We start from the raw sequence: 12,026 nt of genomic DNA on the forward strand, positions 1-12,026 counted from the left end.
AAGATACATAAATATTGATTTGCAGGATGAAAAAAGAAACCAGCGCTAGCCAGGAGGCTCAGTTGTTTGGAGTGTCATCCTGTACTCCAGAGGGTTGCAGGTTCGATTCCCCCATCTGATCGTGTAAGGGAGGCAACCAATTGTTTCTCTCTCTCTTTCTCTGTCCCACCACCCTCTCAAATCAGTTTTAAAAACCATACCCTCTGGTAAGGATGAAAAAAGAGAGAGAGAGACCAAAGGACAAGCCAAAGGAGACTGTGCACCTGGTGCCCCATGGCTCACAACCCAGTCCATCCCCTCTCAGTCCCTGGGGAGTTCTAGTTTTGCTCACGAGAAAACCTAGGATGAAATGGGGTCGATATTACTGATTTGAAAAGAGTTACACTCCACTCTTGTTGAAGTAGGACCCAATTTTGGACCCAGGTTGTCTTATGGAAGGCTAGAGAATATTCTAGACCATCTTCCATGGTCTCAAAAGTGAACACAAGGCTGGGAGAGGCTCTTGGAAAGGGTCTTAAAAGGTCGGGATACACCTCGAAGCAGGGCAAATGGCGTTTTTATGTGTTTGCTGGGGCGTGGTGTGGGTGATGGAAGCTTTAAAAGGGAAAGATAAACATTTGCTGGAGTCTTTGGTATTGAAATTAAACAAAGCCATGCCTTTGTTCCAGTTTTATAAGGTAATGGATGGCAGGAAAGGCTGTAAAGCTGTAGTTAATTCATATATAGAAGGAGTAATCTTTGGAAGGCATCTCACTAATAAGATATCAACAGCTTGATCTTTTGTTAGAATATACATAGAGTATCCATGGTTTCTGACCTGAATCCTGCTTAGGGCTCTGCAACTTACATGCACAAACTATTGCGTGTGTGCAGAGAATTAGATCACAGACTTGGGTTTCATAGACCAATGGTGTGTGTGTTAGTGCATGGTTAATGTTTGTTTAGTGATACCATACCCCAGGCACCCTGCCAGATTATTTTTAAACATTACTCAGTATTCATATTTTTCAGTGGATGTAATTTTTCATGGAAATACTAAAGAGTGAGAAAAGTCCAGTTAGCAAACTTAACGAAGGTTGACAGCTCATGCATGGTGGAGCTGGAGTTCCCACCCCGGCTGTCGGAAGCGTGTGCTTTTTCCACGCTGACTTTTTACATTGGCAGGATCTAGTAGTAATAGCTTCTACATTATCTCTGGCAAAAGGGCAGTCGTTCCTTTGAAGCTTTAGGCCTGCTGCTGTCACGCTCCAGGCCAGGGAGTAGAAACTCATGGACAGAGAGCCAGGCACAGTATCTGCTGTCAGAACGTTTTGGCCCTTTTGGCTGAGCAGGAGCCTGAGACACAGCTGTAAATAACTGTCGTAATGAGGTAGAAAATGACAGTGCCTCTAATAAACATAAAGTGCTAAGAGAGTTCTGGAGAGAGAAACTCTGTTTATTTAGAACATTTCCCCAACTTTTTAATTTAAAAAGTCTCATATGAAGATCAAGAGACTAATACAATTGCCCTGACTGGTGTTAACTCAGTAGGTTGGGCATCGCCCTGCAAACTGAAAGGTCACTGGTTTGATTCCCAGTCAGGGCACATGCCTGGGTTGCAGGCCAGGTCCCAAGTCAGAACATGTGGAATGCCTTCAATGCCAATTGATGTTTCTCTCTGCACGTAAGTGTTTCTCTTCCTCTCTTTCTCCTTCCCTTCCTCTATACACAAATAAATAAATAAATAAATTTTAAAGAAGACTAATACAATTAACATCACATACCCTTCACCTAAGAGAACTCATTAATTTTTGTCAGATTTGTTTCTTCTTCTTCTTGTTATTTTTGTTCTTCTTGTTTGCCTTCTTGTTCTTGTTCTTATTCTTGTTCTTCTTGTTCTTCTTCTCCTGCTCTCTGTCCTTACACACACACACACACACACACCTATCCTTCACTTCTAAATATTTCAGCCTGTAGAGAGGTCACCCTTCTGTGGGATCAGGGAAAACAAGGGAGGATGCGGCATATTGGCATGTCTAAGGGTCGGGTGAGACATGCAGATGTTGGAAAGAGGAGCAAACCAAGTAGAACGTGTGCTTGAAGGTTCAGAGAGAGGAGAGCATAAGAGCCAGGGGACTGTGCAGAGCAGCAGGGAAGGTAGAGAGCTGTTTGTAAAGAGGGGCTGACGGAAGTCCCGAGAAGGGGTGAGATGCCACAGAGAGAATTGTAGGGTAGGCAAAGAGGGCTAAGGGTGGGACTTCAGACCCACCCTACTTAGAGAATGTGGAGGAAGAGGAACCAAAAAATGAAGAGGTGGTTAGGAAGGAGAGTAGAAAAGAAGGCTGGGGGGAGGAGGAAGAGGTGGAGGAGGAAGAACTGGCCAAGGCAGTCAGTGCTGTAGGCAGTGGCGCCTCCTAGCCTGGGCCTCCACATGGAGCATCAGCCTCAACATGGAAATTGCTAGGAGTGCAAAGACCTGGCCCACCCACCTTAAATCTACCGAATTGGAAACTCTGGGGGTGGGGCCTCGTAATCCACATTCTAACAAGACCCTGTAGATGCATACTAAATTTGAGAACCCCTGCTTTTTTTTTTAGAGATGCAAATCATCATTAAGAACTTTTTTTTAGATTTTATTTATTTATTTACCTTTAGAGGGGAAGGGGAGAGGGAGAGAAACATCAATGTATGGTTGCCTTTTGTGCGCCCCTGCTGGGAGTTGGCCTGCAGCGAACCGGACTGCAACCCAGGCATTTGCCCTGACTGGGAATCAAACCGCGATCGTGTGGTTTGCAGGGCTGTGCTCTATCCACTGAGCTACACCAGCCAGGGCCCCTGCTTATAAAGACGCTACTGAGAAAGCTGACCTTGAAAGCAGTTTTAGAATAGCGAAGACAAAAGTCAGATTAAAATTGTCAGTGACGTGGCCTGTTCACCTGTGTGTGCACGTGTGCATAGAAGCCATGCTAACTAACAGACATGCACTGCATCACTGTTTGTACCATGAAATGCTGTGTGAGATATATAAATATACCAAAAGACTGAGAAAAAACCTAATGTTAAAGAAATTGTGACTCCATATTTCATGGATTTTTAATTTTTTAAAAAATATTTATTTTTTAAATTTTATTTTTAGAGAGAGGGAAAGGGAGAGAGAAAGAGAGAGAGGAACATCAATGTGTGGTTGCCTCATGTGGCCCCCACTGGGGACCTGCCCCACAACCCAGGCATATGCCCTGACTGGGAATTGAACTGGCGACCATTTGGTTCACAGCCCACGCTCAATCCACTGAGCTACACCAGCCAGGGCTCATGGATTTTTTTTTTAATCCTCACTCGAGGATATTTTTTTAAGTTGATTTTAGAGAGAGAGGCAGGAAAAGAAGAGTGGGGACAGAAACATTGATGTGAGAGAGAAACATTGATTAGTTGTCTCCCATATACTCTCCAACTAGGGATCGAACCCGCAACCCAGGTATGTGCCCTCACCAGGAATCAAACCTGCAACCTCTTTGGTGTACGGGATGATGCTCCAACCAACTGAGCCACCCAGTCAGGACTTCACAGCTCTTTAAAAAAGAAAAGGGAAGAGCTATCTTCAAAATTTGTCAAAGCAAGGCGCAGAATTGTATGTTTACTATGCCATCATTGACATAAAAGACAAAAGGAATGTGCATTTCATAGCCTATTTCTAGAGGAATACAGAAGAAAACGAAGGGTACTCAAGAACCTGTAGGCTGAGGGGGGAACAGTGTAGGGCAGGGTGAGATTTCCATTTACCCTTTTGTGACTTTTGAACTTTGTGTCATAGTTAGGTATTACAAACTCAAAACAAACTTTAAGTATTAAATTCGAACACAAGAAGTTTAAAATGGCAAATGATCAGAAAGTTGAGTGAGTGAATCTTTCAGTCTAGGCTGAAATTCCTCCTCTGTGGGAGCTCATTATCAATGAACAGCCCACCCTGTTGTTACTCGATGCACAGATTCTCCCTTCTCAGCTCACAGAGTGGGTGGTGGAGTCCCGCAGTCTGAGGAGCAGTGAAAGTCCTGCCTGAGACATTTCTTCCTGCTCTCCCCTCCATAGAGCCTGGACTTGCCCCCTCTAACAGTGGGGGATAGATTCATGGAGATAGATTTCATGTTTTCTCCTTAAACATTGGTTTGCTCAAATATTTAAATATTTAATGTGAATATTTAATGCTCAAATTAATGTGAATCATAACTAATGCACCTTTGAGTCCTTTGGCCTCAAAAAAGGCCTCAGGAGAGCACCCAGATAGGAAGCTATTGTTGTGGTCCCACGGAAAGGAAGGCTTGAACTGGGGGACCAGAGACATGAAGGATGCCAGTCTTGCAGGAGCACTCTTGGAGGTGAAAGGTATGACTGTGCCATGGGGCGGGGGTGGGGCGCTGGGAGGTGTGGGGGACGAGGAAGAACTTGGAGTGGAGAATAGTACCAGCTGGGCGACTAGGTATCTGAGAAGAGAGTTACCATGGATGATAGATTTTCATGGCCCTTTACCGTTTAAAGCATGATCTCATTTTAAAGTGTCACAGTACCAAGGATTGTTATAACTACTTAAAAGATGAAGCAAATGAGGCCCATAAAAGTTAACAATAAGTCCGAGGTCATAGTGCTAGTATTTGTGCCGGGAACGGACCTTTTCTGAGCCTCTTGTGTGTTTTTCTCTTGCTATGCTTTCTTCTCATTTTGCCCTCGAGTTTCAGAGTCTCATCTGTGAGTTGATCTCATTTCATCCCTGCCTCTGAGGCTCAGAGCTTCCACAACTCCCCCTTTTTGCAGCTGCTCACATTCTTCTTCTCTCACAGTGTGAACACCTTTTCTGTCTTGGAAGAATGCCTCCGCTGGGCCCTGCTCCCCGCGGCCTGTGCTCCTGTCCATCACGCTTCCCTCTGCCCAACGGCCAGCTGAGCTGCTTCTTCTCCATCTTTATGTCCTGTCTCACGTGCCCCAGAAGTCTAGTTTCCCATCTTCCCTCCCTTCACCTGGCCTTGGAGAGGGACACAGACAGGGGCACAAACCCTTTTTGCTTCTGAACTTGTTGGCCTTTTCTCAGCCCTCACTCTCCTTGTCCTCCCTGCAACGTGGATGTCAGATACTGTGGCCATAGTTCTATCTGCCCTTAGCCTCAATGATACACACTTGACCTCCTCAAATGTCCGTTATTTGACAACAGTGATATAAGCATCTAGGTTGGCCTCCCCCTCACCAATCTCCCTTTTCAGGCTTTTTTTGAACCTCCCAACACAAACCCTTCTTCCCCAGTAGGCTACCTCTTTCTTCCAGCTCAGCATTCCTACAGGAAATCTTCCCTGGCTGACTTGCTGAGTTTTCTCCTTTTCATCGTGTTCGTACTGCAAGTGTAGCCTGGGGTATTCAACTCACTATCAAAGTATACACACTATACAACAATGGAAACCATAACTGCCTCCCCTTTTCTGGAAGGGGAGGGCCCTGCCACATGCTTCTGTAGCCCCCATAGCATCTCTCTATCAGCATCTTCCACAGTGTGTGCGTGTGTGTGCATCTGTGTCTATAGCTTTACCATCTGTCTCCATCACTGTCTATCTATTCCTGTATCTATACCTATCTATTTGGTGCTCAATTTATAGTTGTTGATAGATAGGCAGGTAACATTTTTTTAGTATAAATCTGGTCAGAGCAGCAAACCCTACTGTACTATCTCGACAAGTTCAGCTACTCAAAGTAATCTCAACTCTTAAGAGGTTTTGCTTATGAAAGCAAGAGCATAGATAAAGGGGGAAATGTGTATTTAGAAAAGTAATTTTATCTTAACTCATTGGACAAATATTTGTTGAGTATCTACCATGGGCTTGGCACTGGGACTAGAGTGAACTTGGGGTTGACAAGGGCCCTCTTCTTATGGGCTCACAGTGAACAGATCACATGCCGCCCATTGGTGGATCACGTGCCACTCATTTGTTGATCAGTGCATGTGCTGATCATGTGCCACCCACTCGCTAATCACGTGCCACCCAGTTGTTGATCATGTGCCACCAACTCAGCTCATGATGGGCGCATGCTCCACACGTGATCAGCCAATGGGTGGCACATGAGCAGCGAGTGGCTGGCATGTGATCAGCAAATGGGAGGCACATGATCAGTGGTTGGGCAGCACGTGATTAGCACTAAAGAGATAAACAATGAGGTAAACTAGAAGGAAATAGAAAAGAGCAGTGTGATAGAGTGTACTACTGGACGGGGGAAGAGGTGGGAGGAGGAAGAGGCAGAAGACAGCTCTGGATGGGACAGTCAGGGAAGAGCTGACTTTGGACTGAAACCTGAATGAGAAGGAGCTGGCAATGTGATGATTTGTGGGGACAGGACTGGAAGTGGAGGGCAGAGCAAATAGCAAAGGCTGTCAGCTGAAAGCACACTTTGTGTGTTCTGGCAATGGAAAATATTGAGTACTAAAACAATGTAGAAAACTATGGTAGACTATGTGAGTAAACCAAATGTGTATGTGTGTGTATACAGATGTACCCATAGTGTCTATAGGAAAAAATGAAGAAATATGCTGTCGTGTTTTAGATCATTCTCTAAAAGTGCTTATATAAATAGAGGTGTCAGGAAATCTAGGAGTTTCCTCGATCCTCAATAAGATAGCATGCTCTTTGAGTGCAGGCTATCTAACCTGTCAGTCATTCTTACTTCCCAACTCCTAGCATGGTGTCAGGCCCTTGATAAATATCTGATGAATGAATGCATGAAGAAATGAATAATGCCCAAGACTGAAAATTCACACGTTAATATTGTCTACTTTTTGTCTATCTTTCTGTCTTATTTGGTATTGCATCTGCACCCAATACAATCATATAGAATGGAAGAAAAATGCTGAAATACAAGAAAACCATTCAAAGGTCTTCGATGATTCTAAGAACCAAGAAGAAAACAGAGTAGGGAAATTGACAAGACCACACTTTTGCATTTACATGTTGTCTGTGCTTTAGGGTGAAAGTGCTGATTTTATGACCCTGTAATTTGGAGGCTAGTGCATGTGCCATTTCTTAGGAAAGGGTCTCAACCTAAGAAAATAGTTTTTGTAGTCTTTAATTGGAAGGATTTTCTTGAAAATGCAAAATACAATTATTTAAAGAGAAAAATATTTTCCACCAAATCATGGACATATTTATTGATTTTTTAAATTTCAAATTGTTTTGCAAATCAGAGATCAGCCCATTTATTGTGTTGGCAAACTCTCAGAAAAATCTTGGGAGTTAATAATCAACTTAATGTAGCAATTCTAAAGCCCATCATTGATCTATTTTATTTTAATAAATCTTACTACATATACTGCACAGCTGAGAGGTATCAGAACCTGGGCAGAATCACTGGTCTTATGCAGGAACTACCAAGTGGGAATTGTAATTCATATGTAAACACTATTTTATTTACAAATGTCAATTGTCATGAGACTGCCTTTATTTCTGGAAAGGTCTTAGTACATTTCGAAACAATCTTTCTATCTGACTAAATCTTTACACCAGCAACGAAATTAAAATCATTTCTACTCTTGGCCTGGATACACCTGTTTTAGTGAATATGTTTTTGTTTAAATTACATACTGTCAGAATTATAGGAAAACAAATAACTGAGATTTTGAAAATAATTGTAGGAACATATGTAACATTCGTAACTTTGGGGGGACAGACCAGTTGTCCGTGGCATTTACCTGCTCCTTACATAACCATGGCTCTGACTGAGGTTAAAAAGAACTTTCCGTGCCTGACATTTGGATGAACGTTTGGTGGGGAAAGCATATCTTTCCCTGAGTTTCTGTAATACACATTTACAAACAGTGCTTTGTAGATAAACTTCCAAGTAATTCGATCTCACCTTCGCCTGCTGTGCCTGGAGCTGGGACATGGTTGGGTTTGCAAGATGAAACAAATTCATGCTTATCAGTTCCCGAGCCAGGGTTTTAGTTGATGTGCTTCTGTGCCTTCCCACTCCCACCCACTTCCCCAACTGCAGTTAAAGTTCAACCATTTGGGTTTTGAGTGCACCGCAGCGAAACTGTGATTGATACCATCAGGTCTGAAACTGTGTGTTGGTACTGGGTCAGGCAGCCAGGCAGGAGGAAAGCTGTGCCAACCCTATTATATACCCCTGCCTCTAAGGAGGACTCTGGGAGGCCAGCACCACGTAGCAAAGAAGGCCAGTTCTTGTGTTGTTTACTTTTCATAGACTCAGGATGCCGTGACTCAAAGAGAGCCCATTGGACCTTCTACAAAGAACCTTTCTCTATTACAGGACCCAGTCTGAGTGTTTCCCAGTAAAGTCCAGTGTGTTGTAGCTCATTTGACCTTTAAAAACTTTCTTTACTGGGTGGCTGATTGTTAAAGCTCCTCCGAGGAGGAGTGAGTCTATTAATTGTATTGTATTGCCGGTAAATACCTGTTATTCCAGTGGGCCTGTCCTACTGAAGTGGCCTTTGTAAATACACGCATTCCATCAGCCCAGCTCTCTTCATTGAGACTCCGAGCCGACAAGGCCGCAATTAATACTCTTTCCTGCCTGGGGAGTGTATGCCCGCTGTGAGTGATGTATAGGGAACTCAGTGAGCCAGCCGCGAATCCTAATAGTTTAGGAAATATTTACCAGAACACTTCTCTCCTCCGGCTTTTGCAGTACTAGGCAGGCTTTATGAGGAAGTGGAAAAATAACCAGTGTGGTTGAGACCCCTGTCAATTACAGCACCAACAGGAAGGTTAGTGTGTGAAATATGTGGCCAAAACAGTGAACGACGGCAGCGCTCATCATAGTGGGCGTTTGGTTTGCTGACATAAAGCGATGTTCCCATGTTTTGGCCAAGATATTGCCATGCCAGGAATAATAATAAAAGAAGTCAAGTGTTGCTAGGAGAGTAGGTTTTCTTTTTTGACCTGTCTTCTGGCCTTGACTACTGTTGATGTGTGATGCCTTGCTAATGTGTTTCTTACCGCCAGGTAAGAGGCTCACAAATAAAAGGAAAAATAATCATGATATAGACATAGCACTAAAAATTAGATACCTGGTGTATAAATGACCAAAAGCCTACAGGCATTGAGCTGGTAATTAACTAGGTCATGCCTAGCAGTTAAATTGACGATCTGAATGGCTTTGGAAACGCGGTTTGTCGCCGTGGCTCTTTGCTAGCGGTGTTGCTGGGAAGGGTAAGGCTTTGTTCAGGTCGAGGATTTGGAGGCGAATTAAAATTTTGAGGGGACCAAATAAAACATGGGTCAGATAATACATTTGGTGAAGTGGCTTTCAGAATGCATACATACACGATTTTAAAACAGTGCGTGCTTTAAAGTTTAATGTGAAGTAAAAATAATGTATATGGTATTAAATGAAAATGGGAGTATACTACGGAACACCTGTTTTTTTCCTAGAGACAACTCTTAATGTTTACACAGTTACCGTGTAAATCTAGGTGCCACACTCCATTTTATAATAAATCAACTTTAAATGGTATATTGACATCTACCCACTATGTAAAATAAGGGTAAATTTAGTCATTCATATTCCTCCCTCTATTCTCCTCCATATTTTATAATAAAATTATTATTTTCAGTTCCTCTATTGGTCAATGCTATAATCTTTAATAATTTACTTGTTTCCTTTCTTTTTATTCATGCAACTTTTTATTGTGTCTCTTGATGGCGCATGTGGCAAGCTGAGGATGCTGGTACCTTCACTGCATTTCTGCCCTCCTGTTTCCTGTCGTACCTTTGCCAGCTCCTCTCATACTTTTCCACCACTTCTAGAAGAGAGTTTACATTCTGATTTAAAGAGAACATTGAGAACCAAAAACAATACGGGACTTGCCCGAGGCCTCTCGGCTGGTTCGGATTAGAGCTGGAGCTCACACGTGGTGCCTTAACTCCCTCTCTGGTGGGCTTTGCACAGACAAACTCACTGGTTCACTCATCAAACGTTTATTGGCCGCCTGTTCTCCACCATGAGCTGTATTAGGTATCATACAAAATGATACAAAATAATACAGAATGATAAGAAATGCTCTCAAATCTCATACATAATGGCTAAGTAGGAAAGATAGATATGTAAACAGATAACTATGTTTCAGTATAATAATGCAGGAGGTGTTATTTAGTGTGTGTTTTTTTTTATTTTAAAGGTCAGAGATTAGGAAAATTGATCTAATTATTAGAAGTTACAGCTTTAACATGTTAAGGAAATAGCGTTTTACCCAGCTAACTTACACATGTTTGAAAAATAAGTAAGCTTTTGTCAGTGTACTGTAAGAAAAGTAATTTTAATTGTTTTAGATTAAATAGGAAAACAGTATTTTTATATATTTACGAATTACGTAATTTGTTATATTTTATATGCTCAAAGTGTTCTTATGTCAGAGTACCCAAATACTCCTCAGTCATCTTCATAGATGAGTTCCGTATTCTGATGTCTAGTCCTAAGGCTTGTGCGGTTTTTGGTGGCTCTGTTCCTGGTGACTGAAGAACCTTTTTCTCTCCACTCCCTTAGATCTTCATCACCGTGAACTGCCTGAGCACAGACTTCTCCTCCCAGAAAGGCGTAAAAGGACTTCCTTTGATGATTCAGATCGACACATACAGTTATAACAATCGTAGCAATAAACCCATCCATAGAGCTTATTGCCAGATCAAGGTCTTCTGCGACAAAGTGAGTAAAGATGACAGTTTGTCCTAAAGGTGTCTTTGTTGTTAGATATTACTTTCAATGGACTTTCCCCCTTGTCTAGTGGTGCCAAAATATTCATCAATCACGGGGAGTGGTAACCTTTCATTCTCAGTTCCCGTTAGATATGTAGGGAGTCATCAGTCAACTGTATTTTTTTTGTCAATCATTTTTATGACTAACTGAATGCCTAACTGATGTGGTATTGTACTGAGTCTGATTCATTTAGGTAACTGAAATAATAGATTAATCGTTTATACTGGGTCTACGTCCTGTCCCAGAACAATCAGTGTAAGCTTTGTTATTCTGCGGGTTAAATGAGGTCTCATTTAGAGATCTTTGGAATGGAAACGGCACCTATAAATTAAGTGCATTAGTAAACATGCACTCTGGAGGAGGTACAGTGTTTGAATCTGTCTGGGTCCAGCCCTAAGAGACAAAGCAATTAGACAGCTAAGCTTAAAGTCCCATGGTTATGTGACACGAGATCCCTGTCCCAGCCATTTTAAGACTTGGGTGTTATCAGCATCTTTAGGGAAAGCAAAGGGGCCCCTTGATTGTGAAGGAGCAGGACACCTACCAAGTTGAACCACGGTACTCACTGGAGAGGAACTGGGCTGGGCGAGGTCCACTGTGCCATCAAAACCTTTGCAAGGGCTGTTGGAGGAGTGATGGAGTGTGGGGAGAAGCGGGTTCTGTGAACAGACAGCAGAGGTGGTCACAAGAGGAGAGAAGAAAATACCCAAACTAGAACTGCACTGAGTTCACGGACACGCAGCAGAGTGGTAGATACTAAATTCTAGTGGTAATATCTAGAGTATGGACTAGGCTTTCAGGTCGCGACAGTTTCAGCAGGTGCCCATCATCCAGCTGTCAGGGCAGCAGAACGGCCTCAGGGACAGAGCCTCCTGAGTCGGAGGGCGGTTCAGTCAAGGCGCAGTGGTTGTGTAGATGAGCAATCGGCTGGCCAGCCGGCCCAGGTAACGAGCCCAGAGTCCCCCCAGTGAAAATGAGAGAAGCTGTGTGCCAATAACTCCTGTGAACTAGTACCTTTATACATATAAAACACCAAAATGGCAAGTGACGATTTTAAAACCTCAACAAAGAGTCGAGGTCGACTTTCAATGCAAAACAAAGAAATGCAGTTACATCTTTAAATCAGCCTATTAAACATTAACAGAACATTTTAAATTGAGGTACAACATGGAATTTTGAAAGTACAACTGGAAGAGCATTTAAACAATTTGAGTTCCCTTCCTTGACCCTCAAGTCCCCCTCCCTAAATCTCCCTTTTGCAAGTGAGGAGTCAAATTAGAGGCAAGGAGAAAGAGGGGCAGGAT

The 12,026-nt window shown here is 42.8% G+C and overlaps 1 protein-coding gene across 4 annotated transcripts in view; it reads left to right on the forward strand.

Annotated features, from left to right (window-relative positions):
- GRHL2 (grainyhead like transcription factor 2) overlaps window positions 1–12,026 on the forward strand; it is a 136,337-nt gene that overhangs the window by 91,729 nt on the left and 32,582 nt on the right. For all 4 annotated transcript variants that reach the window (XM_037048299.1, XM_037048296.1, XM_037048297.1 and 1 more), the window contains exon 9: window positions 10,513–10,671. In XM_037048299.1, coding sequence (XP_036904194.1) covers window positions 10,513–10,671 — 159 coding nt within the window. The remainder of the gene's footprint in view (window positions 1–10,512; window positions 10,672–12,026) is intronic.

This window comes from Sturnira hondurensis, unplaced genomic scaffold (assembly GCF_014824575.4).
Source record: "Sturnira hondurensis isolate 20B ecotype Veracruz unplaced genomic scaffold, ASM1482457v3 Scaffold0006413, whole genome shotgun sequence".
NCBI lineage: Eukaryota > Metazoa > Chordata > Mammalia > Chiroptera > Phyllostomidae > Sturnira > Sturnira hondurensis.